General features: G+C 48.8%; 11 protein-coding genes across 11 annotated transcripts; 8 read left to right on the forward strand and 3 right to left on the reverse strand.

Moving 5' to 3' along the window:
- Positions 1-232: 232 nt before the first annotated feature.
- On the forward strand, positions 233-2,204 carry GGS22DRAFT_144008 (uncharacterized protein). The gene has a single exon (XM_047958819.1). The coding sequence runs from the start codon at positions 796-798 to the stop codon at positions 1,996-1,998; it is 1,203 nt and encodes a 400-aa protein (XP_047818377.1). The 5' UTR covers positions 233-795; the 3' UTR covers positions 1,999-2,204.
- Positions 2,205-5,144: 2,940 nt separating this feature from the next.
- Positions 5,145-6,670, forward strand: GGS22DRAFT_163777 (uncharacterized protein). Its single transcript, XM_047961423.1, has one exon. It carries the CDS (start codon positions 5,821-5,823, stop codon positions 6,169-6,171), a length of 351 nt encoding a protein of 116 aa, XP_047818378.1. The 5' UTR covers positions 5,145-5,820; the 3' UTR covers positions 6,172-6,670.
- Positions 6,671-6,951: 281 nt separating this feature from the next.
- GGS22DRAFT_144036 (uncharacterized protein) lies at positions 6,952-8,720 on the forward strand. The gene is made up of 3 exons (XM_047958822.1): positions 6,952-7,951; positions 8,147-8,299; positions 8,567-8,720. Exons 1-3 carry the CDS (start codon positions 7,599-7,601, stop codon positions 8,646-8,648), a joined length of 588 nt encoding a protein of 195 aa, XP_047818379.1. The 5' UTR covers positions 6,952-7,598; the 3' UTR covers positions 8,649-8,720.
- Positions 8,380-9,565, forward strand: GGS22DRAFT_144018 (uncharacterized protein). Its single transcript, XM_047958821.1, has one exon. The coding sequence runs from the start codon at positions 8,768-8,770 to the stop codon at positions 9,383-9,385; it is 618 nt and encodes a 205-aa protein (XP_047818380.1). The 5' UTR covers positions 8,380-8,767; the 3' UTR covers positions 9,386-9,565.
- Positions 9,566-10,066: 501 nt separating this feature from the next.
- Positions 10,067-11,510, reverse strand: GGS22DRAFT_144016 (uncharacterized protein). Its single transcript, XM_047958820.1, has 2 exons — positions 10,194-11,510; positions 10,067-10,142 (listed from the first exon to the last, which is right to left on the reverse strand). The coding sequence occupies exon 1, from the start codon at positions 10,989-10,991 to the stop codon at positions 10,284-10,286; it is 708 nt and encodes a 235-aa protein (XP_047818381.1). The 5' UTR covers positions 10,992-11,510; the 3' UTR covers positions 10,067-10,142; positions 10,194-10,283.
- GGS22DRAFT_144045 (uncharacterized protein) lies at positions 11,291-12,815 on the forward strand. Its single transcript, XM_047958823.1, has 2 exons — positions 11,291-11,597; positions 11,660-12,815. The coding sequence occupies exons 1-2, from the start codon at positions 11,590-11,592 to the stop codon at positions 12,711-12,713; spliced, it is 1,062 nt and encodes a 353-aa protein (XP_047818382.1). The 5' UTR covers positions 11,291-11,589; the 3' UTR covers positions 12,714-12,815.
- Positions 12,816-12,843: 28 nt separating this feature from the next.
- On the reverse strand, positions 12,844-14,001 carry GGS22DRAFT_163782 (uncharacterized protein). The gene has a single exon (XM_047961424.1). The coding sequence runs from the start codon at positions 13,567-13,569 to the stop codon at positions 12,916-12,918; it is 654 nt and encodes a 217-aa protein (XP_047818383.1). The 5' UTR covers positions 13,570-14,001; the 3' UTR covers positions 12,844-12,915.
- Positions 14,002-14,132: 131 nt separating this feature from the next.
- Positions 14,133-16,396, reverse strand: GGS22DRAFT_188759 (MFS general substrate transporter; the record flags this gene model as incomplete). The annotated part of the gene is made up of 4 exons (XM_047964753.1): positions 14,133-15,136; positions 15,225-15,786; positions 15,845-16,267; positions 16,334-16,396. 4 exons carry the CDS (start codon positions 16,394-16,396, stop codon positions 14,133-14,135), a joined length of 2,052 nt encoding a protein of 683 aa, XP_047818384.1.
- Positions 16,397-17,405: 1,009 nt separating this feature from the next.
- GGS22DRAFT_188760 (uncharacterized protein) lies at positions 17,406-19,734 on the forward strand (the record flags this gene model as incomplete). The annotated part of the gene is made up of 6 exons (XM_047964754.1): positions 17,406-17,854; positions 17,913-18,344; positions 18,402-18,520; positions 18,579-18,951; positions 19,013-19,257; positions 19,331-19,734. 6 exons carry the CDS (start codon positions 17,406-17,408, stop codon positions 19,732-19,734), a joined length of 2,022 nt encoding a protein of 673 aa, XP_047818385.1.
- An 896-nt stretch (positions 19,735-20,630) lies between these two features.
- GGS22DRAFT_144074 (AAA-domain-containing protein) lies at positions 20,631-23,659 on the forward strand. Its single transcript, XM_047958824.1, has 4 exons — positions 20,631-20,822; positions 20,903-22,438; positions 22,586-23,260; positions 23,310-23,659. The coding sequence occupies exons 2-4, from the start codon at positions 20,969-20,971 to the stop codon at positions 23,643-23,645; spliced, it is 2,481 nt and encodes an 826-aa protein (XP_047818386.1). The 5' UTR covers positions 20,631-20,822; positions 20,903-20,968; the 3' UTR covers positions 23,646-23,659.
- A 1,161-nt stretch (positions 23,660-24,820) lies between these two features.
- GGS22DRAFT_163787 (uncharacterized protein) lies at positions 24,821-25,753 on the forward strand. Its single transcript, XM_047961425.1, has one exon. The coding sequence runs from the start codon at positions 25,220-25,222 to the stop codon at positions 25,739-25,741; it is 522 nt and encodes a 173-aa protein (XP_047818387.1). The 5' UTR covers positions 24,821-25,219; the 3' UTR covers positions 25,742-25,753.
- Positions 25,754-25,785: the final 32 nt, after the last annotated feature.

Here is a 25,785-nt window from a genome sequence, read left to right on the forward strand (position 1 = left end):
ACTCTCCGGAGTCTGATATGAGGTTTGAAGACGTATTAAGTTTGAGATGAAGGAAGTTGAAAAAGGGGTTGACAGGTGCACACATAACCTTAGGTAATACTCCAAACTTATTGCTTACCTAATATAGATGCACATGTAAAAGCTTGGGCCACGTGGGGTTCGTATGAGGTAATCAAGGGTAAAGTGCCAAGCTTTCGGATAGCGTCTTTCGTTTTCCAGCAAAAATGGAAAAAATTCAATTCGCAATAAAGCATTTTCACATTTCGCATTGATCACGCGAGCCTATCATTTGCATTCCTAGGTTCTCTCACTGCGCCGTCTGCGACACTCCGACACCCTACAGTGTACAGGTTGCCATAGACCAACGCCACACCTTGTCACCAGTCTGCCAACTTGACCAGTTTGTTCAATTTGTCTAATTTGTCCAGTTTAAAACTGTCCGACGGAGATTATCTACTTCGTATGGGTGCGAACATTCGCCCGAGCCCGGTTTTCAACGCTACCTACCTTTAGACCCACGACCCAAATCATCGAAGCAACGAGAAACACAATGCGGCAGGGCGCGACTCTGCTGCATAACCAATATTCTTCAACCTGGATTCGGTAGCGCTTCTCGCTTCGTCTTTTTACACCACGCCCTTATCACCATCGCATCAACGTGGACGTGAATTTAGAAGGGATAAGCATAATCATAAGCATCTCCATTCTACCCTTTGGCCTTTGCGATTCTACGATTTGCGACAGATAGTTACTGGCACCGTCTCATTATCGCCTCTACCTCCATTTCCTTATAACATGGCTTTTCGCGGCAAGCCTATCATCCCTGCCACTCCTCGTGTGATATCACCGAGCCCTACACCCTCCGAGACGCAGGATGAAATTTCGCAAGATTCATATCTTGGCCCAGTCACACGTTCCGCTGCAAGGCGCCGACAGACTGGAAGTGTTGCGCCCCAACTACCTGTCCACGAGAATATCGACGAAGAGTCAGATCCGGAGCTCCGGAGGGCCCGGACTAGATCGAGAAGTCCAATAAAATCTCGCAAGGTTGGTGGTCTTACTTCCGCTAGGTCCGGTCGCGCCACCAAGTCGAAACAAAAAGGGAATGATGAGGTCAAAGTGAAGGAGGAGGAGACTTCAAATGGACATTTGGCGCCCCCGACTCCGGGATATACACCCACCATCGCGGGGTGGGACTGGCGTGATTTCAGCCGTAGTCCCAGTCCCCTCGGCTTAATTCCGATACATCGTCACTTTAAGATTTTTATCCACAAGCACGAAGTACCGAGGAAAGTGCTGCATGTGTCGATCGGCTTTCTTGTGTACTGGCTCTACGTCAGCGGCACACAAACCTCTTCGGTCACTCCCTTTTTAATGGGGGCCTTGATCCCTATTGCGACTACGGATTATTTGCGTCATAAATACGCTTCTCTAAATCGCTTCTATGTGAAGTGCCTTGGCGCATTGATGCGCGAATCTGAGTATGCTGGCTGGAATGGGGTCATATTCTACCTCCTTGGCGCTTGGACCGTCCTCTACTTCTTCCCCAAGGATGTTGCAGTTGTGGCAGTTATGCTCTTGAGCTGGTGCGATACAGCGGCTAGCACCTTCGGTCGGCTATACGGAATATATACGCCGAGACTTCGACGAGGAAAATCCCTCGCTGGATCCCTGGCCGCATTCATTGTTGGTGTGATTACCGCAGGTTGGTTTTGGGGTTGGCTTGCGCCAAAAACAGGCCCTTTCCCTGGAGATGAACAGCATCCTTTTATGTTCCAGGGTTTATTGCGACTTCCTGAATTCGCCGCGAACGCACTCGGACTTTCTGAGTCGCAAAGTGTCGTTGATGGTCCCATCGCTCTCGGACTGTTGAGCTTATGGTCGGGCTTCGCGGCGGCGGGTAGTGAGGTAATTGATCTCTTCGGCTGGGACGATAATCTTACAATTCCTATACTTAGTGGCATCGGAATCTGGGGGTTTCTCAAAGTTTTCGGATAGGCATAAATTGGTTAGAGAGTGTAAGCCCTTACAAGGCTTCGGGGATATTTGCAAGGCATTCGGCGTTACGGAGGGAAATTGATGCGGAATGGCATATGATCGACTGGTCTTGGTAGACAGGTTATGACTAGACATGACGGCAACGGCGGTTTCAATGGCATAAACTCACTCATCTCTCGGTTGGAGAATTTCTAGAATTTCTAGAATTTCCTCAAGACATTTCTGCTTGGCAAACATGGGATCTGGGAAAGGTCACACGGTCGTTTGGTAATTTTAGCCGCTCCTATGAAGTTTTCTAGACGCAATTCAACAAGTCTTAGATTAGCAGACCATAGTAGGCCAGTTAAGAAGGACCGACGTATTCTGCAGGTTTGCCACGGGCGTTGGCTAGATCTGTAGGATCAGCTTGCGGGATGTCGTGCATACCTTGCTTGGATTTAGTACAAAAAGAGAAAGGAAAGACTCGTTACGCAGGCCCTACGGACGCGGCCAGCATGCTATTTACCTCCGACTTACACAGCATGACCGACGAACTGCTGTCCAAGGCTAACGATCAGTCGCGTTCAAGATCTCAATAACTTGGGACGAACAGAAACGAAGGTTATCGATCCCTTATTTCATTGCGCGAAAATTGACTGGATCCCATTCCTATGAACGAACGTACACGAAGCGAGCTGGAAAGAAAACTGAAAACTCCCATGCTCATGGATAGCAATCCGCCACTCTAAGACGCAATCGAACCTTTAAGGTACCGTCAAGGCATACTCCGGCTCATCTTCCACCCTATGAGAAGATGCCCCATCATCATCATCGGCGCGCAAGTCCTGCTCGACTGCATACCAATCCATCCACAGGCCCTGTCAGTTACTTCCATGACCAAACAACCTGGACGCATTGGATACATTGGATACATTGATCCATCGTATCCACACGTTTCTGCGCCGCCCATGCACTTATCAGGTACATAATACATACATACACTTTCTGCATTTTGACATTTTCACACGCACCTGTTAGTCTCTCCTGGGATCTTTACCATCTTCTTATTCGTACTCCCCATACTCCCCCATCGCTGATCGGTCCGTTGGCGACTTGGATTCATGTATGCCTTGCGACCCGCGATGAGTTGTCTCGTGGGTGATGTAGTATCTCGACCTGACCCTGCATATACAACTTCTAAGCTACTAGGTACAGATGCGCCTCACGCCATGTGCAACCGTCCATTACTCGACGGTGATTACATCTGATGTCTTCACAGGAGGCCTCTTCTCTAGGTCGTTTTACTTATAACGAACATTATCAAGTATTTTCGATAAGGTTACTTCACTTACTCCAAAGTGCATACGAACCAAGACGACACCGCTAGATGCCGTTATCGTGGTACAAACAGGTCATCGTCTACCGGACGCAACGGGGCTAGTTGAAACTAAGTAGTTCGCTAGCCTCACGTTGGCTGGACCCAAGCTCTTGGGATATTCCCTGCGACTGGTCCGAGGCATATGGTCTCCCGAAGCCATTCGCATGCCGTGAAAGTCACGCCGCTCCACACCACTCCCTCCGGCAACAACTGTCATGTACGAATGAGACATTCTTCATACTTGATGTCGTCTTAGTCTGCTTATCCTAGCTTCTCCATATTGAATCTGGAAAAAATTGCCCCTCTGCCCCGCTCCCTGTAGCTCTTTGTGTCCATGAAAAAGGTAGAGGATTCCGGTCTTGTAGAGTCTCGGGACCCATGGGTTTTGATCATAGCATTACAATGTAATAATCCGCAATTTACGCCGGCATAATTGACCACGCCTAACCAGACCAATGGTATTGAATACGGGCTTGGGAACCCTTAAAAAAACCATAACATTCACCGAATAGCGACTCGGTCTATCGCAATTCGTCTCACTGATGAAGTGTCAAGTGTCTTTCCGGCTATACCCTGGTATCACATGCGGTTTAGTCTCTATAACTTTTCATTCTACCTACCACACACACTTACACTGACTTATATTACACAGACATGCTTTTACACTTTTTGCGCCTTTGACGCTTATCCTTTTAAAAGACCAGATGAAGAAATATGCAGCCAGGTATCTCAGTTTGTTTCGCAAGACATATAGATCAACGGAATCTAACCCGAACAGGTGAATTGCTCTTTTCTCACCCTACGCATCTGGACATCCGTGCCAGCTCATCATGCCTTATTGTACATGTACGTACCGCCCCAGTCAGAACCACTTACACCGGAGCTTGCCTATTCCTTCATCCATACAGTGTGTTATACTCTGGGGAAAGGCGGAAAAGTTTCGGTGAATATAGGGTAACTTATGACATGCTCATATCCAATCCGTCTTTTCTTAGTTCCAATGGCTTATTTCCGAGACCATTGAATTCTTTAAGAAAAAAACTAGCTATCAATACCTACATATAACTATCTGTATATCTTACTAGTACCGTATTTGGGATTATGTATGCCAAGCTTATTCTTGATAACCAGGGTGGTGGGGCATAATGCATTTTATTCTCTGCCATTCATACGTGGAGGGGCAAGGCGAGGCAAGCAAGCGGAGCACCCCTTTCACCGTCCCAAGAAATAGAACACGGGTACGTAATAGCATGTATTTTCTCCCCGTCAACTATTCCCCTTACCCTCTTCTAAGATCCCTTGTCCATGACGGAAATTCTGCAATTTTCGACCAATAAGAAAATTCGATTGCCGATTTTCTAAGAATTTCTGTCATAAAATTCTTAAGGGACCATACAAAACCCACGATGAATATTCCTAATGCGGAAACGTAAGGTCGTCTCAGAAGGTATTTCTTGCATGACGGCCCCGGCTTCTGGGAATTTGGGATAGAAGAAACATACCTAAAGGGTTAAGTGTCTTCGGAATAAATAAAAATAATAGGAAAAAGAGAAGAGGCGGAATTGACAAGAGAGGGAGAGCAGCAAATAAAATACAAATAAATAAATTTGCTTCCCAAATGACGCTCTCATTCTCATTCGGCTGGTCCTGGGGCTTGACAACACATCATCACACAAAATGCCCGATCTTGCTGCACTTCTGCCTGACTGGCCAGTAACCAGCAACGTTGTCATTATTCGAACGTTTGTTTTCTGACCAAGACCACCCTACGCCCTTCCCTCCTTGATACTTTTTTTCTCTCTTGTCTACTCGGTTCTTGGTTCTTCCTAAAAAGTTTTTCTTTTCTTTTATCCCATTTTCAGAAAGTCGATCTCGACCAACGAGCTCGTCAGCCTAAAGCTGCAACTCGCAGATGTGCAATCCGCTTCCCACGCTACCACACCCCCCCCTTTCGCTTCCAGCCAGAGCCCGCTTTCTTTTCTTCACGAGCCATGGATCGATGAAACCTGTCGCTGCTTTTGCGAGCCTGTTCTGCGTCTGCCATGTTCCTGTCGTCAGGTACTACTTGTTAGCGTCAGCGCGTTTGTCGTCCGGTTCTCTAAATAGGCTTAGATGGTACACCCGGCTGGGCGAAAGGTCGAACGGGAGGGCGGTCTATTTACACTATCTACATAGACGACGAACCGCGTCGAAGTAGACGGGTCCAACGGTAACCTATTTATTCACACACACCCCATTCAATGACATGATGGTATATACACTTGGATGTGCCACGTCCAATCCCGAACAGCCAACATACACCCACGCCCACCCTCCAGAGGCTAAGAACCTTCTCGGTAGAAGTCTGATATTCCGATATATTCAGGGATACGTTCCATCATCTGGATCCTAGAAAAGCCGTCTTTCTTTCTTCTACTTACTATACTCCGGACCTCCTCGGGATAGAGATCAGAATTTCCTCTTCCATGACCGCCATAAGATATATAATCTCTACATATAGAAACACCTGTTCGGGTTCTGTTCTCTTTGTCATAATACTCTCACGACCCACACAGTCAGACCTAGTAGTCTGCTTGCCTACCCAGGATCCCGTTCTTATGTCAACCATGATACCCTTATTCATCCTTTCGTCTTACTGCCGCAAGAAGCCGGTTGGTTTTATTCGTCGTTTCCGCAGCCGCTTCCCCGATATTCTTCAACCCCCATGTCCCCACATACATACGTACATCCACATCCACGCACATACATACATATACAATCATCCTTATACATATACATACACTACATTGGTCCTTCTTCTTTCTTTCCTTTCCTAATATCGAAGCAATCACCCTGACACAATTACTAGACGCACGAAGGTTTTGTATTTCCCGAATTACTAGTCTACCTGTCCGTTTCCCCCCTGTATGCAGTGCAGTAGCACGTCTCCCAGATCCTCCTGCATATTATACTCCCACTCCCCCTTCCCATCGAAAGCTGCCCTTTCATCAAAGGCAAAGACATATCCCGTCCTACCTTCGCCCCCCACAACACGTCGTTCCTGAGTGGAAGTGATAATCGTCTCTTTTCGGCATATGGCTCTTAAACTAGGATGAACTTACCAAAGTCCACTCGTTTACGAATGACTTATACCCTAAGCAAGAAAAGACCGAACCGATGGTCCCCGATCCGAAGCGTATGTGTGTCGTTGTTGTTGCCCCCCGTCTGGACCAAACATGCATACGCCCCCGTGGAGATCTGCCCACATTGACACAGCATGAAGATGGCCAGACTACCTCATCACATATGCGTGGTCTTTCTTATACATAATACTACTTTTATTTTATATATTTTATCTGGTTTCTCTTACTCTCCTCGTACCTACCTCCCCCTGCGTGACTGGCTTGCTCACCTAGACGGGGTGTGGTTCACGTAATCTCGTACTGCGGTAGACCAAGGCATATATACCCAGTCATGTCAAGTAAGTATGTATATACGTATATGTATTATCACATTGGTAAGGACCAGGGCCTATCGGAAAAGAGGCACATAGTACTAGAGCTCTAGTATCGTAGTTCATCGATACATACATGTCAATAGTCGGTCCTACAATACTGTACATACGCCGCCAGTGCCATGTGTAGCTGTACCTGTCTAGTCTTGTCATGCTCTTGGAGAATTCTTCCTAGTCCATCAGTTCGGGGAAGCTAGAGCCCTTGCCTCCTGCTCGCCTCCCCCATCCTGACTCCCTTTGACCAACAACACTATACAGAGCGGGGTTACTCAAGGACTCTCTCCTCGATCGACGAATCGTGTCGTCGGGACTTATCCCCTATGAACGGGATGGACGGGACTAGAGATGGCCCGTTCGCTCTTCGTTTGACCCAGACGAGGGAAAACTTCCTCGAGATGGGAGACGGAAAAAGTATAAAAGGGGGTGCTGTTGACGGGTTGAGCTCGTCTTCTTCTTCTTCCTCTTTTCTTTCTTTCAAACAACTCTCAACTCCTCAAGTCTTCTCGATCGTGATCTACCCAGAGATTATCTTCCTCCCAGTGACTTACTTCGTCAAGACATCTTTGCTCTTGACTCACCTACAACACATACTCCCACCTGCCTTCACACAGACAAAGGACTTAGAAGTCTTGCATACCTATCACACGAACATCTTGTCTAGCAAGTTTCGTTGCAAACACTTTATTGTCGTTTCACTCTAGAGTTCTTACTCTACTATTATTATCCCAGCCACTTAACGGTTCAACCACAATGGCCTCCTACAACACTCAATACTACGACACCGCGGCGATGCCCATCCCGTCCAAGGCTGAGCAATACCAGCAGTACTACCAAAGCAGCGGTAGCAACTACTCCGTCTCTCCCACAGAAGACGACCAGCGAGAGCGCGACGCCTCCGTAACATCCGGTGTTCCCTCCTACGGCAGCAGCACTAGCAATGCCGCCAGCTACGCCACCAGCTATGCTAGCGGCGACTACTGCGACGGCAGCCAAAGCGGCGCCTCCGCCAGCGGCGTTGACTTCAACGACTACATGCAAAACCGATTTGACGAGTCTTTCGACCCCATCCCGTTGGACCGGAGCTTGGCTCGTCAAGCACAGACGTAAGTTTCTGACCTCTCAATTCCAATTCCAGAATCTTTAGTTTTCAATTTCTCTACCTCCCGAACTCCTCGCCTAAAAAGCGGGCGAGCAAACGGGCGCGAGAAACGAAAACCCACCAAACAAGAAAAGCTCCGAAAACCAAAATCCTTCCACATGAAAATAGAAAAACCAGCTAGCTAACAGCAAACCCGCAGTTCTGGCAAGCTAAACAACAAGCACCGCGAGCTCCTAGAAATGCAAGCGGCAGCACAAGCCCGCCTCGCCCGATCGCGCGCCCGATTCCAGCAGGGCCTGAACGACGCGCGAGAGGTGCACGCGGATCTAGAGTGGACGTCCAAGAAAGTATCGTAAGTAGCGCAAACAGAATCCCCAACCCTTTCGCATATTCCCCCAAAAATCACGTAGCAAAATTGGGGTACCTGAAAATCAATCCGTACATCCACGCGCAATTGCGGAGAACGGAGAGCGGAGAGCGGAGAGCAAAACCTCGATTCAAAAGGAGGCGAAACCTGCACATCCGCAACGCAATCTTTGCGAAAACACTCATTTCCGATCCCCTAAAATCCGCAATCCCGCGAGAGCAGAATTCAGAGAGCTAACAGACGGTGCAACAGCTCCCTAAAGAAGAAGGCCGAGAAGAAGCACTCCAAGGAGTACGAGAAGGCGCGCGAGCGATACCCATCGCCCGACTACTAAGCGTCCAACCATGGTCTAGTTCGCGCGCTCTAAACACATATATACCACATACCCCAGTATGTATGTATTTGAGCCGCAACCAGGGGACGACACCATTTGCCTAACCCGAAAACCGGGGGATGCGCATCGGAGAGATATCCCACATTACATATCCACGCATCGCAAACCTAACCCACGTAATTTCAGCACATGTCGTTTATTTAACCTTTTTAGCGGCCGATCGCCTCGCGCCATCCCTTTTCCCCCTGTATGTACATCATGTACGGGGTGTGTATATGTATGTGCGTGTGCTGTGCGTGGGTTGCCACCACGCACGCGAGATCCGGGGTTGCGTGCTGCGAGATCAGAAAAAAAATGTCTCTCGCGCCCAACGACGCATCGCATATGCACACACCCCCTCCCTCACTTCACTTCCTGATTTCCCCCTCCTAAAAAAGAATTTCGTTTCTGCGCGTACATACCCCTTGATTGTTTTTATTTTTCTTCATGTAAGTTGGTTTGGAAACAGAAAATTTCTCACATGGCGGAGGGGGAAAGCTAGTTCGATGATTTTGTTGTGGGCGGCGGTGGGAAAAAGAAATTCGACAAAAAAGACGCCTGTTATTTTTTGCGTCGCTGCTTTATGGCCGGCGGCGTGGTACGTATCGCGAGGTGTGTGGGTAGGGAGACGCAGCGCAAATCCCGTTCTCTGTTCCTGCATAACCTTACCTGCTGCCCACGCGAAACGCATGCGCTGACGCACAGCGAAGCGGGCCGGCGGTTAGCTAGTCGAGCAGGGTCTGTTTCACGAGGTTACGAGTTATGATTGGATGATTTCGGACGATCTGGGGGTGCCATGGCTTAAAAGCACACCATCTTTTATCTCTAGCAGGGTGCGGGTGACGGGATGACGCACGTCTGACCGGTGAACCGGTTCCTGCAAGCTGGGTCAACCGGGGAGAGGAGAGGGGGCTTGGAGTTAGAGTAGCGGCAATCGATCCAGCTCCCTAGGGACACACTCTGGGGCGCGAGACCGAGGATGTACTCGTAGATAGATCGCACACTACCTCCATAACCTAGCGGCTGGGACGACACTTGTCCGCTTTGGGATATGGATATTACCCTTTTTGTAATAAGTCGGCGGCGGCGTAGGCGGTGGCTATCCATTTTCGGGTCAAGAATTTCCTTAGAGAGTATCGTTGGGTCGGTAACATACATCCCCCAGACATAGTATGTAATACAATGATTCCCAGTTCGGTGACATGGCCCAGCATCGTGTATGTGTGAATGTACCTCCATATGTCTAAGACACAGTGGATCGTAATCGTCCGTAAGATCCCATAGACCAATAGATGCCGGGAAGTACAGCAATTTAGTTGGTGGAGTGGGACGCTGAGATAAATCCACCGTAGACCGAGGTAGGTAGGCCCCTTCACGTATGTTGATGGGTGTCACGTGATGTAGTGATGCCCAAGTATGGTTGGGTGCCCCAAATGTGTATAGCATATATCGTACCTGGTTTGGTGTTAGTATAACTACACGAATACAAGAGTTTGTTAAGGGTACCTAGGTAAGTCACAATTTCTCATTTCCCCCCTATCCCTGACCTCTGATGAACGGTATGGATTGATTAAATCATCGCTTGCCCATAGTCGTTCAACTAACTGACGCTTGACCCGACGTTTGGCCTGACCGAGACTTTGCCTCTTCCCACGACATCCAATTGCCCACCGGCTCCAACCCGCCGGCCTTCTCAAGCGACTCCCATGGGTTAGTATTTGTACTCGGATCATAATAGTCTTCCCACCACTTCTTTCCCGGCTCGTGCCCTTGGCTACCTCCTCGCCCTCGTCCCCTTCCTCGCCCTCGACCCCGGTTCGCTCGATTACCGCCACGACCATATCCACCTCGATAACTTCCTCCTCCATCAATGTTAACCGCCGAAGACTGAGCTCCCCATTGATCAGAGGGAACTCCGGTTATGCTGTCAATTTTTGATTGAATATCATCATTTGGTTCAGTCATAATAGCTGTAGGGGGGCGTGATGTATCGATGTACTGTGGTCCTGGGTTATCGTCATTGTCATGGTTAAGACCATGATGAGCTTCACTCCTAGGAATATTCGATTCATCGTCGTCTCCAAGATCGATCTCATCGCGATTCCGAGTCCTCACACCTAAGGGTGTTGCGTTTGATCCTGATTTCGCCTCTTGGACAGCACCACCTTGAATTGCGGAGGTTGATGCAACCACAGCTTCATCGGCATGGGGGTTGAATTTGCGTCTCTTATTCGCATTTTGTGTGCCAAAGCTTGAGAAGCCCATGGCTGCCATGGCGGCAGCTGTGTCTTCGGAGTCTTCCATGATTAAGTCCCTAACCGGTGTCCGTTATCCGTGAATATAATGAGGATGAAGTCGATATTTCTGAATTCCTCAAAACTGTGTGGGGGAAAGGAACTTAAGACATTCGTTGGCAGGGTTACATGAGCTAAGTATTTTTAGGGTCTACTGTCTTCTCTGCGATTGAGTACGAATCACTTGAAATGACGTCCTAGTTCTTGCTTGACAAATAGAGATGAAGTTGGAAAAAGGCTTCGTGAAAGAGGGATGTTTAAAGTTAGTAGCTGATTTATGAACGGGAAGGAATTTCACTAACATCGAACGGATGCAAGAGTAAAACAAGGGTATTGGCTGACTCATCATGACGGCATTTTAGCTTACTTTCGTTAGATAATCAATCACTGTAAACGTAATGTTCTTAGTTACATATGTACGGAACAGGGTGGAAAATCTAGGTCCGGGAATAAAAATGAAACTATTGAAGAGTCTTTGCGTTTAAACAGACTTCATTACTGCTTATTGAACTTCCCGAACTTCTTGAACCCCTTCACCCGAATCGCTTCTCTCCGCAACGACATCTTAGCAATATCAGCAAGCTAAATTTTACCTACGCCTACCCAGAATGCCTCTGTAAGTTCCTCATACCCAATTCATTGCCGCATAGGTTACATTATTGATAAGTGTCTTTGTAGGCATCTGCTAGGCAAGAAGTCATGGAACGTGTACAACCCTAAGAATATCGAGCGCGTGAAGCGTGACGAAGCAGCTGCCAGAGATCGCGAAGAAGCCGAAGAGCAACGCCAACAAGAAGTCGACGCAGAACGCCGTTTAGCCATCCTCCGTGGCGAGGTTCCTCCACCTTTGCCTTCCCCCGAGCCAAGCGCCGACAACGAAGCCCGTGGCCAGAAACGAGATCGAGATGAGGAACCACGCAGAGAGCGTCGAAAACGAAAGCGCGTAGGTGAGGATGATACAGATTTTGAGCTACGGCTTGCGCGCGAACGGACGGACGTTACACCAACGACAAGCAATGCGCTTGTGAAGAAGAGTGATGCCCCACTCATGGATCAGAGGGGTCATATCAATTTATTTCCCGATGAGCGATCTTGTATGCCTTTTGAGAAAAATGCGGAGGCAGAGAAAGAAGCTGCAAAGAAGAAACGAGAGTACGAAGACCAGTACACTATGCGCTTCTCGAATGCGGCGGGTAAAGATGGACTTAGTGGCCCGTGGTACGCGAAGGGTGGCGATATAAAGGATGTTATCGATGGTAACCTCGAGGCTCCGAGCAAGGATGTGTGGGGTAACGAAGACCCAAGACGGAAAGAAAGAGAAGCTGTACGAGTTGTGGCTAATGACCCCTTGGCCATGATGAAGAGGGGCGCAGCGAAGGTTAGGGAGGTTGAGAAGGAAAGACGACAGTTGAACGACGAGAGGGAACGGGAGTTAAAACAGCTCCGAAAGGAAGAGAGGCGGAAGGAGAGAAGGCGAAAGCGAGAAGGGAAGGAAGATTATGACGAACTTGAGGGGTTCAGCCTAGACGGGGCATCTTCAAGTAAACCCCGTGTCCGATCTAAGGATGACGATGATCATCCGCAGCGACGGCATCATTCGTACCGGGATGAAGATGATCGATCTAAGTCAAGACACCATTCTGAGCGCCGGGAACACCGGCATGATAATCATCGAAGTTCCCGATCCGATCACCATGACCGAAATAAAAGCAGCTCGAGGCATGACCGTTGACGATTAGAGAAAGCGGATGATCATTAGCATTATATCGTTTGTTTAAGTATGGCGTTTATAAGATACCCCTTAGCCTCACATAGGCTTCAATGCAAATTAAATACTCATTCATGATAAAAATGCATCATTACTCCTCAAATTCTAATACGCTACTGCTTCATGGGTATCAATATCTTCAAACTTCATCCGTGACCAACTAAGCCTATTTTCTCTCCTTCCACGGTAAGTTGATATCAACTTCCTGCATATGCTTCCCGACCAATTCCACAACCTTCGGCGCATCCTTCAACTCCTTCAACACCTGAATAATCTCATCCGCCGTCTTCTTACTCAAACCCTCCTTCCGATCACTGTATATATCAACACCCTCCTGCGTAAACAGCGTCGGCGCAAACCACGTCACAGCCCACCGTTCAACCCCACCATCAACCCCAGCCAACGGTCGTTCACCCCATCCCAGAACCTCCCAATGACTACTAGCAATCGCCAACATTCCCTTCCCGCGCCACGTCCACGCCCCGGGTATAACCGGATCCGGCTTCTCGATCCCGACAACAGTCTTGACGCCGCCCTTGCCGCTCCGCTTCTCGTACTCGACTAGGTTGTCGTTCGCACCGGTCACGGGCTCGTACGCCGCGTACGTGATACGTACGTTGCGCGCGGATCGCCACATCGATAGGGTTGAGTGGGTTACGGTCCAGGTGCGTCGGAGCCAGTCGAGGGGTGGGGTGACGAAGGGAGCGTTTAAGGTGCTGATTGGGTTGGCTTTGGAGGCTGCGGAGAGGTATTTGGAGGGCGCGCGGAGGGATATTGTGGTTGGTGGTTGGGTGGGAAGTTCTGGTGTTGGTTCTGCCATTGTGGGCGTGGGTGTGAGGTTCTCGTGGGGTTTTTTGACGAGGGACTAGGAGTAGTTGTGCGGTTTCAAGTTAAAGCAATCAGTTTTGGTTATGATTTCCGTTGGATATTGCAATTGGAATGCCTTAGTAGCTGTAGGTGAATTACCTAGTTATGGAACAGTCAATAGAATTACCAGACATGAATTGCTATTGCGTTGAGAGTTAAGAAAGTTGTTAAAAAGCAATTGACAGTTTGGTTAGAGCTACTGAACCAGGGAGCTCCTGCTCGTCATATCCTTCCATGGCTGTGTCAAAGCTCGGGAAGTTCCTATCCGGCGCATATTCCAGGGGTTTAAAATTGCACAACTTGGCCATATGCACGAAAAATAAGCTTAATTGGAAGCGATCGAAGTGTCAATTATGAAAACTATCTTCAGTTAGACCAATTGATAATATTGAAACAGGTAAGAACATTGAATACTTCAACTACATTTCGGCACTAATAAATACATACCGTTAACCAATCATAAACTTTCACTCAGATCCCACCATTTGATGATCACTTCTTTATTAGGCTAGTTCATTAGGTGACGTAATGCATCTGTCTTATTCCTAGTCCATCGCCAACATCAGCTTCTTCCATTCTACCACCTTGCTCATGATCGTAATATATCATATTTTGCTGATCGATTGAATTTCCCCTGCGAGAAATTCTGTCTTCAGTATGTCTTCGTCGAATATCATTCGAACCGTGGGGTCGCGCCGCCCGGAATAAGCGACCAATATTTCGTCTCATACCTAAAATTTGGCCATCTCCTGGATTTTGAGCGATGTCCGCCAATGGCCGGTTTCGTAATTTGAGCTTCTGTCTAAACGTGGAGCTCTCGGCTCCAACACCATCTTCAGAAACGTCGTCTCCACGTTCGGGTTTGTCATCATATCCTCGGGGATATTGGACTTCGGGAATCCAAACCCACGTGATGAAAGCCCCCAGTAGCATCGCTGGGCAAAACCCCAGCAAAAGCGCCGCAAACTTATGGCTATAATCCCCTTTATAGACCACCATGTTGGTTATCAACAATATCGTAATCGCTCCAAGCTTCCCGGAGGCAGCTGCTAGGCCATAGAACGTGCCCCGGTACTTGGTTGCGAAGAGCTCAGCCGGGAGCATGAACGTCATGGTATTAGGGCCGAGATTAAAGACGAATTGTGCAAGCACATATAATGTCATTGTAAGCGCGTGCTTATCCGTTTCGAATGTGACGAAAAACGTCCCGCCGTTGATCGCGAAAAGTGCTGCGAGCGCAACGAACATCCAGCCCATCCACGTCGTTCGGGGCAAGTAATCGATGGCAAGTAGGATTACGATACTCCCTGGCAGAGCTCCACTCGAGATTGTTATGATATTCCGCATGCTATCTTGCTGGAGCATCTCATATATCGTGATGTTTGGCTGGGCTGGATCTGCCCTCCATGAAGCATTGTTACACATTACATCTCCTAACGATGTAGAAACATTTGATTGAGGCGGTGGATCCGAAAGCCAGATTGTCGAAATGAGCTTCGGGTTGTCTAAGCCAAGCCCATCTGATGATCTGTGTTAGTACCTATTCAGTCTAGGCATGTTGCCAAAGAAGAAAGAGGGAGGATTGGAGGAGGATTTGGTGTAACATACAATAAGCCAAGTCTAATAGATACCAAGTGGCCATCACTCCCGCAAGAGCACGCCAACGTCCTTGCTCGACCAGATGATCCTTTAATTGTCGCATATAATCGACGATTGACTCCCACCGGCTCTTTCGCTGGTTTCTCAAATTGGACATTGGCCTTTCTGACGGCAACTGGGCCATAGGATCGCTATGGTCGGTAGGTTGCAGGGTTGCGTCGAGCGGAAGGACTCTACCTACAGCTGCAACAGCGTTCACGAGCTCGCCTTTCTCTACTAGGTAATGAGGAGTCTCGGGAATCATTCGTCTTAAGAAGAGTGAGATAAGAGCCGGAACCGCTCCGATTCCAATTGTTGTTCTCCAGACTACGTCGATAACCGGCGATGCCACATCGTAATCAGTTTCTTCGGGAGACAATCCGAATCTACTGCTGATCCCTCGCAGTATGGCTAGGCCGAGTGCATATGCAGCAAGCTGGCCCAGAGACTGCATCAAGAATACGGCCGCTATCATTCTACCTCGAGACTTTGTTGAAGACCATTCTGTAGCTATGATGGCAGAGAGTGGATACTACTCAATATCAGCATATATATTCGATCAGGATTGAACTCTAATGATAATTTCTTACCTCCGCGCCAAGCCCGATCCCGAGCAGAGCTCGCCAGAAACCAATCCAACCATACACATTCATCGAGTTAAGGTGACCCGAAGATGCACTCGTCATCCCGACCGTCGCAACCACAACAATGCTCAGTTCTAGGCCATACACAGCCTTTCGACCATACCTATCAGCCAAATGGCCGAAAATAAGCATGCCGAACATCGTCCCCGTCAACGTAGTCAGGTTGATGACTAATGAGTTCGTTGACCAAGAATGAGTACATTCTGGATAGACATAGCTTAGGGCTGGACTAATCACATTCACAGCGAATATGCTGTATGATGTCGTAAAAAATCCCGAAGCAGCAACCCACCACACTTTCCACTGGAACTTATCCAAACCGGGATAGTCGATCACAGACTGGACTGCTCTTTCGGGATCGTGTAAGTCCTATGTCATACCCGTAAGCTGGAAGAAATTTGAGACGCCGTAGTAATTGGGATATCTAATACATACGCATTCAATTTCATCTGCGACGCGGCCAGTGGTGGCGTTTAGGCTAGAAAAGTAGCCGCCCATGACGTGTAAGAGCGCCCTCAGGCGCCACTAAGGTATGAAGGAAATATCTTGAATCGTTCACATTACGAAGTCAAGGAATGTAAGTTCGCATCTGATCAAATTTATAAATATTTATTCTTGAATCACGAGGCTTCGTATATTAAACTCCGCCCAACTAGCTTGTCTAACATCATTGCGCCGCCCTGGATATTTCGTTCGGTCAAGATGATATGCCTGATATGTATTAGGGTTGTATTCCATGATACATGCAAGATAGAGTTGAAGCAGGTTTTCGAACGGCTCAGCCGCATCAATCTGATCGGAGAATGCCTCGGTGAACCCTTAGACACGCCAACTACGTCCCAGCGATCTTTCTAGACTCGTCTTGGGACCTGAGTACTATACTCTTCTCATCTAATTGCTGCTCGGTTACAGATCCTCGGCCAATCGCAAGTGGCCTCCCAGGGCACGAACAGCAGTCCAGCCAGGCAGACGCTGTATCGGACTGTATGGATCCTCGAAGTTGTCAGCAGTTTAAAAGCTCTAGGAAGATCCAAGCTAGCAGGAACGTGGGAAGTGACCTACATAACAAGCGCCCTAGATAGGGCATAGTGCTTCCTTTCAGATCCATATGACGACGCAGCAAATTGCCCTATAAATCCACATAACTGCAGAGCAACGTGGCAACGTGGTTCACTTGATATAAATCCCCTAACAGTTTCTCAGGAACGTGGTCGAATTAAGGCTTTCTATTGGACGTCTTTGAAAGACCCCTGTTCAGTCTCCAAATCACTAATTTGCTACAAACGCTCGCTTGTTAGGACCCCATTGGAAATAGCCCATAGAAGGGCCCTCCCGTTGTAGATCCGGACAATGATACCGGTCATACCGTACCTAAACCCAAAGCTTGGGAGTGGTTTTGAGCCGCCCCCACACCAGAGCTCCCTTATGTGAGACCGGGTTCCAGTTTGTTGAACGCGGGCTCGCGTGGTAGTTCCTCTCTCTTGGGACTAACGGACCCCCTCGGAAAATGGACCCCGGGACAATTTTATCGATCGTCCAACTTTCATTGTCTGTTTTCGAACTGGGCTCGAAGATCGCACGCGAGTTCTTGAGTAGAAATGATAGAGTCCCAGACAAACTCAAACGTCTTAACGATCGTCTTGGACGATTTCACAACGTTGTTAAAGATATAATACAAGAGCCCCCAAAACACAATGCAGCATCTAGTCTCACATTCCCGGGGGCTGATGGTATTATCGAAACCCTTTCCGAATGCAAAGAATTTCTCCGTCAATATGAGTCGGCGTTGTCATCACGTTCGACAGTCATGGGCGCAAGCCAACGGGTTGCTCTACTTGTTGGACCGGATAACACCAGGGTAGATGATCTCGATAGGAGAATAATGTATCATTATACGGAGCTTCAATATTGGAAAACCATTGCTGTTGAAGATGCTGTTAAGAGACTTGGCGAATCGTAAGTTGTTTTTGCTCGTTCTGCTTTTTCTGGCGCTGCTGAATAAAAACCCATACAGAATGGTCGCGATGCATGTCTCACCCCGAATACCTGGTATGACAGGGTCGCCACAACTGGAACCATCCCCAAGATTAGCTGGAGGACAACCAAATGACTATTACATGGCCCAGAGCGCAAACCAATCTACCTTTCCTAGGTCTCCTACCCTCAAAGCAACTCGAAATAGCTCCCTCGCTCCAATAAACGAGATCGAACTCCCTTCTCCTCGAGCAGGCAACAACTATGCCTTCGATGTAGCGGCCCAAAGGCAATTTTCCCGAAGTCCGGGAACTGGACCTGTTATGGCTTACATTAGCCATAATCGACAAGACACAGCCAGTTCTACTTCGACACTTGTCGAGTCTGAATTTAATATAGATCCATTATCGCACTCCCCGTTGTCGACAACGCCGCCGCAACAGTTCCGGGGACAGGGACACATGGTGTGGTTGTTTGTCTACCCTACTTCCTATACTTCACGGAACCTATATTAACATTTGCTTTCTAGGCGCATCGGTTCCCGACGTTATCAATTTAGTACTAACTGTTATCGAGCCTTTGAGAGCGATGGTGATAGAGTAGTCGAATGGTACAATGCTGGCTCTGCGGTAACAATTTGGCATTTTGGTTAGACTCAATTTAAACATGGACACATATTGAAGGATAAATCACTGACTTGATCTAGTTCCAAATAGGTGTTCTATACCACATACGAAACCTACCGACGAAAAATTCAGAGTATTCTTCCTTCCGCCAAGCACCAAGCACCATTTCAGAATAACGGGGACCGATAACCAAACAGAGGATCTAGAGGACAGAGCTGAATACCAATTTTCTCGTAAAATAGATAGGGAGACATTCCAGCAGAACCTTCGAGGGTATGATTCTCTAGAAATGATAAGAGCGTCGAAAATACACAGCGCGGCAGAGAAGGACATCGCAACGCTGGAGCATCTCAAAGTGTGGCGCCAGACCGACCACGACGATAAACCGACATTTTCCTTCGCGGCTCACGGAGTCGGCCATCCTCTCCACCACGAGGAATTTTACATCCGATGGTTTAAGAAAACGCCGGAGCTAAAAGGAGACACTAGGTTAATACTAAGAGTGTATTCGAAGGAAAGCGACAGAAGACGGGCTCGAAATAGAGACACCAAAGAGACGATCCTCCACATTCGGAGACAAAGTTAGGAAGCTATCCGGAAGTTCTAGCCACGGGGGGTCTTCACGTCCAAGCTCGAGATCCCGACCATCCTCAAGTAAAGGACCCGCCCCGGTCCTCTACGAGTATTGCCAAGGCATAGAGCCACCGAACGATGTTAGGAACCTAGGGCATCTCGAGATCGAGTTTAAGGACTCGGAACGTAAGCCGCGATCCGATTTACACCCTCCTTTCTATCCCTAAAGTTTTTTTTCTAATAAAAGACATGCTTCTAGTTCGGAAATCCTTCATCAAAGCATGCTACGAAGCCCACCGTCCCACCATGGACGCCGCGAGGACCGGCACCCCGAGCCCCGCCCTATCGCAACACGCGTATTCGACACCCCCTAGCTTAATACTAGGCCCACAACAAAACCCGTATGAGTTGGAGGACTCGGCGAGGTACGAGCTGATGGGAGACTCAGGGGGATACGAAATGATGGGGAATCCGGGGGTGTATGAGATGGGTGGACCGGCTTTTCAAATCCCGTCTCCGAGCTTGACAACGCCATATTCACCCGGTGAGGTCCGATTTCGTACCGAGGCGCTATTCGCGCCGGATCAGATGCATTATACCGGGAGAGGGACTGGGGATTATGGGGGATATGATCGAGGGCCGCTTGCGCGCGAGCCGGGATGACACTTGTTTGGCGCATCTTTTTTTCTTTGTAGTCCTTGGAATTTGCATACAAGATGGCTATTATGGTATGATGATGATACTCATCATACCAGAATACCAGTCTTTAGGCGTGGATATCGTTTGGACATGGAGCGCTGCATAAGGGGCATTTATGATTGTATGAGAAATGGATGGATGGTTTAGGTGAGATTGATACTGTATGTGGGCATGCTAGGGTACATATAATGCATAGGGTGGTTAGGCTTAATGATATTGATCATGGGTTAGGGGTCCGAGATGCGGATTATATACTTGATAATGGTGTCGAAGTTGCTGAAGAATTATTGAATGAACTACGCCAAGGCCCTTATACATCTACTTGTTAAGCTTGAAAATTTGATTGAAAGCTCAATGAATCCTCGCCGTCGAGTTAATCATGTGATTCATACATGATGCCTGTCGTCTAAACTCGATATAAACTTCATCCGGTTGGTTAGAATAGCAATGCTACCTCATAACCGATTCGTACCTTACTATTAATTCCGGGTCCGATACCTAGCTTCCACGGCAAGACTGGGCGCGTCATTATCGAGTAATTGTTTCTATGACTTTGATTGAAAAGAAATATGTGTTATTAATTCATGAGGTTCAAGTCATCTCATAAGTTCGAACTTTACACACGGAAAATGACTTCCTAAATAGGCAATTCTACAACTTCAATGTCCAAACGAGTCTACATCTCTTCACTTGCTTTTTCTTTAGCTTGAGAAGTATCTTTTTCTATCCAATGATTGGCTAGAAAACTTACCCCGCCACCCAGCGCAGAGAGACGCTAATCCCCATTTAGATTAACCTGATCGAGTCCACTTTGAAACGACAGCTGCGACGTAACCGATCCGCCTTGCCCACTGACCTCAGGTCGCTCTTTACATAGTACAGCCCTACAGCTAACAGCAACTTGTCTTTTTGACCTTTAAACTGCAGCCTGCGACCTTTTACTTTACAACTTGAACCTATAAAGAAGAGATGCCGTAAGATCTGGAATACTTACAATTCTCAACCTTTATTTACTGAAATTTCTATGAGTTTGCGTGGTCGTTGTACATTAGGTGTGTGCTCCCGTTGACATTGACGTAGTTGAATCTGACATTACTTCATGTATTTATGCTGACCAAATATCTACATGTAGTTATCTACTTAAAAGCAACGCTCAATCAACCTGTAACGACTGCCTCTTAATTGTAATACCGTAACGATGGATATGCGAAACAACCTCTTCGGCAGAGGGCCCCGTGGCGGATTGCCCGGGCGCCAGGTCCAACAAGACCAAGGCGGCTACAGCCAAGTCCCCCAAAACCGACCACCACGAGACTACACCGGCCCTCCTGAATACGATCCCCGAGCCGCCTACGGTGCGCCGGCGCCGTCGCCAGGATACGGCGGGAACAATATGCCGCCTCAACAGAGGAACACTCGACCTAGCGCCCCTGCCGGCAGGCCGGTCCAACTTAGACTAGCAAAATTAGAGAAGGGCGACATGGCCCAACAGTACATCTTCAGCAACCTCTGCGCCGTTTCCCCCCAAGACTTCCCTCCTGATCCGTACGGCAAGGACCTACATATTATATTGAACGGAAACTTCGTCGTGACCGCTCGCCCGACCGAGTACATCCCACCCGGCTGCATAAGTCTGTCCGACCCGCAGCGAACATGGTGCGGAATCAGTATGACAGACGTCGTTATTGGCGAGAGATACGACCATAAGGTTCCCCTCGGCGCTATGGATATCGAGGTCGGGTTCGCGTCCCAGAGAAAGGTCACAGATGTACCATACGACCAAGACGAACTTGCAGACAATTTCACCAAAATGTTCCAGGGTCAGATCTTCGCCCCTGGTCAACGGCTGTTGATGGATTACAGGGGAATACCACTCATGTTCGTCATAAAGACGGTCCAGCTGCTTGAACTGCTCGGCGGCGAGAAAGGCGAGTCTGGCGAATCTTCCTCGAGCCCTAATACGCGGGGTTTGTTGGTAGCGGAGACCTCTGAGATCAATTTCTTTAAAGACGCCAAGAACCCTATCAAGCTGAAGGGCTCGACGAAAAGACCTGCCACTAACGCTATCCTCCGACCGGACTTCAAGTTCGCTGACATGGGTATCGGTGGTCTCGACGATGAATTTAGTACCATTTTCAGACGTGCTTTCGCATCTCGTGTCTTCCCCCCAGGTCTAGTTGAGCAGATGGGCATTTCTCACGTGAAGGGTGTCCTGCTGTACGGCCCGCCGGGAACGGGTAAAACGCTCATCGCTAGACAGATCGGCAAGATGCTGAATGCTAGGGAGCCGAAGATTATCAACGGCCCGGAAATTCTAAATAAATACGTGGGTCAGTCGGAAGAGAACGTCAGAAAGATGTTCGCCGATGCGGAGAAAGAGTACAAGGAGAAGGGCGAGGAGAGTGGCCTACATATCATTATCTTCGATGAACTGGATGCCGTCTGCAAACAGAGAGGGAGTGGGTCCGGGGGTACTGGTGTCGGCGACAGTGTCGTCAATCAGCTTCTGTCGAAACTGGACGGAGTGGACCAGCTTAACAATATCTTGCTTATTGGTATGACCAACCGGAAGGACATGATCGACGATGCGCTATTGCGACCGGGGCGTCTCGAGGTGCATGTGGAGATTTCGTTGCCGGATGAGCATGGCCGAATACAGATTCTAAATGTGAGTTGCTACTATGTTCATTTTTTCTTCTATTTACTTTATTTCATATGTCACGATTTATTGGCAAAATTTCACGTCGGAATCGTTGCTCTCAATCCTTGTAACCATGCATATTCTCTAACTAATGTATTTACTAATCCACCGCAGATCCACACTTCTAAAATCAGGGCTATCAACAAACTTGGTGACGATGTCAGCCTAGATGAGCTTGCCCACTTGACCAAGAACTATTCAGGTGCTGAAATCGCTGGTCTCGTCAAAGCAGCTCTGTCGTATGCTTTTACCAGGCATACAAGGCTCGGAGATGTTACCGGTGTTAGCGGTAATCCTCAAGACGTGATGTTGACGCGGGCCGACTTCATGAGGGCGTTAGAAGACGTCAAGCCAGCCTTTGGTGTATCGGAAGAAGAATTGAGCGGCGCCGCGCCGTATGGAATCATTGATTATAGTCCGCATATCCAGTCCATCCTCTCCACTGGTCTTAGCTTCGTCCAGGCCGTCCGAACATCTGAGAAGTCTCCTTTGTTTTCCGTCTTGGTTCACGGCCCCCACGGAGCTGGAAAGACTGCATTGGCAGCAGAAATTGGGCTGAAGTCCGAATTCCCGTTCGTCAAGTTGGTTAGGCCGATCGACGTAGGAACCAACGAAGGTGCTAAGCTCGAGCATCTGCGGCGAACATTTTCTGATGCTTATAAATCCGCCCTCTCTATCGTGATTCTAGACAGCGTCGAGAAGATCATCGACTGGAACCCGATTGGCCCCCGGTTTTCCAACGCGGTTGTACAGTACTTAGGCGCCGTGCTCGAGACCCGCCCACCCAAGGCAAGTGGCAATCTGTCGTTTCTCCCCTACTAAGCTAACAACATTATAGGGCCGTAGACTTCTGATCATTGCCACGACAAGTCAACGATCTATGCTCGACCAGCATGGAGTGTTTGCGTGGGACAGAGAGATCGCAGTACCAGCTGTCAAAGACCACCGTGAGCTCCAGGCCCTGCTGGCCGCATCGGGCAAGTTCAATGGCCCTGTCGATATCAACGAAGCTCTCAACGAGCTACAAACCCTGACGGGCGGCCAAGATGTTGGTATTGGTGTCAAGGCCGTGTTCTCGGCGCTCGAGACGGCGGCCGTAAGGGATCCGATGCCGATAAGTTTGGCAGAGGATATTAGTGCCATTATGGCTGCGCGGAATCCACAAGGATACTAGGAGGTTTGTTCTGAATGGTTGAATGGATTCAAGTAGTGAAGTCGACATCGATACAAAGTAGATATACATGTCTTGGTAGCTCGGCGATAGAATATAGATGACATAGAATATCTATGTACAGTACTTTCAGTGGCACATTCTCTTTCTTCCCAACTAACAATTATAGGTTGTCGAATGAATCAGCCACCTTCCCCATGGAATGGGACACGTTCGTACTTTTCCCCAAGTGGTGTTTCCCTCCATAGTTTTGGCCTTCTTGGATGAAGGTTGAGGTCCCCCTCTTCCTCTCCCGTCCTGGAAGTGATCTAGGACAGTGGTAATAAGTACCAACAAATAGGTGTCGATCACCAAACCCGCCACCCTCCCTCTACAAGGGGATCGTCTCGGTTGGGATGCGCCGAGACGCCTTTAATGGCGAAGCCAATCTCCGGCTGTTGTTCGCAGTTGGGAATTACTCTCCGCGGTATCTAGGATCGCGAGTTAATATAACCTCCCCAGCCGCCAAAGTTTATGACGAGGGAGGGCGACACTCCTCCGCCAAAAATGGTCTTAGACCTCCCATAGTTGGGGGTGATTGCGAGGTACCTATGCTTGGTATCGCCTCGGTGCCTCGGTCGATGGGCTCACACGCCCCCTCGGGACGTGAGGCAGGCGCGCTAGGTCCGGTGCGCCAGCGCACCGGCCCAGTGTCTTAGTTGACGCAGTGTGCGTCACCGTAAGGAAAGCCGTATTTCACCCAGTTATGCTAGGTGATGAATGGTTGGGAGAGTGCGGAGGGGAGTCCGTCCTCGGAAGCCAGCCGAGTGGAAGGCCATGAATGGCTCGCGGCTTAGATAAAGCCGTCTAGAGATACGTATCGCAAAGGCGAAATCCCACATTAGTATTATGCTGTCGTATATGGCACCTCTGTGGGATCGACGGGAACAGGAGGGGGCCTGCCCTGCCTCCGAGTCCACGGCGCTCTTTGGGCGATAGCTTCGACTACCCTCCGGTCCGGTACGGTCTCAATGTTGTTGAGTGTCACCGACCGCCCATCGGCCATTCTCCATTTCGGAGGGGATTCCAACCCGGCTCCGAATCCGAGGGATTTGCGGCTGCCGCAGTTATACTGCCACTTGTTGTAGCTTCAAGTGGCATACCGGCTACTTACGTAGCGGATAGACTGGGGAGGGGATGATAAATGGGGACTTGAGTTGTCGATTTCTGTCGACTTGTACCTCCAAGATATGTTCCGCTTGTTAGAAGATGTTCCCCATAGCCAAAGCCGCCGCCGTTGGTTGCGGCTTTTTACAGCCCCGGTCGGGCGCGGAATACCCCTTCTTTCTTTCCATCACAGATCAACAGAAGGAGAGGGTCTCTCCCAGACCCCCCTTCAATTTTCTTCGTTCACTAAAATAGTGAACGTCGAGGAGATGACCAGTTATGTCTAGGTCTCGGCAGAAAAGGCCTCTGCCAGATCTGCATGTTGGGTGGGTGTTAATCCAGCCATACCGGATAGTAGACATGCGGCCTCTATCGCATGCTGCATTGTCGAGAGCCGCGACGATATAAAATGGACCTTATTGGAGCCCACTATGTGGCGCTCCGGTCCTAGGCCAGCCAGGGGCAAGGCGAGATCATTCTCTCTCGCAACCTCAAAGGTTGCCCGCAGGCTAATGGGAACGACATACCCATCGGTAATGTCGATGGGACTGGGAATGAAGAATCCCAGGAGGCGTCTAGAGGGACGGCCTCTGGTTGGGGGATCTGGGGTCGGCCTTTGGCTTGGCCTATGCTCGACGAGCATATCTTGTGCTCTGGCAACATGCCGGTTGCCGGACATATATGGGATTCCGTGTAGCAGACTTGTGGTGCTTGGACCATATTGTACATGGGTATATGTTGTAAACTCCCGGGTGGTATTTACCAGCCCGTTCATTGAAGTTGGTCATGCGTCGAAGGATGTATTGGACGATGCTTGGCACGGTGCCCTTGTTAAGGCTCCGGGCCCTGATAGATGGGATGGGGTGGCATCCTCCTATGAAGAAGGAGCAAAGATTAGTTCCAAGGCAATAGCCATTGCCATACACAGTGCCGTTGACAGGCCCCCGATATGATTAGTGTAGAGGTGACGAGGTTTATATAAACCTAATAGCCCTTC

This window comes from Annulohypoxylon maeteangense (assembly GCF_022496945.1).
Source record: "Annulohypoxylon maeteangense strain CBS 123835 unplaced genomic scaffold GGS22scaffold_9, whole genome shotgun sequence".
Classification (NCBI taxonomy): domain Eukaryota; kingdom Fungi; phylum Ascomycota; class Sordariomycetes; order Xylariales; family Hypoxylaceae; genus Annulohypoxylon; species Annulohypoxylon maeteangense.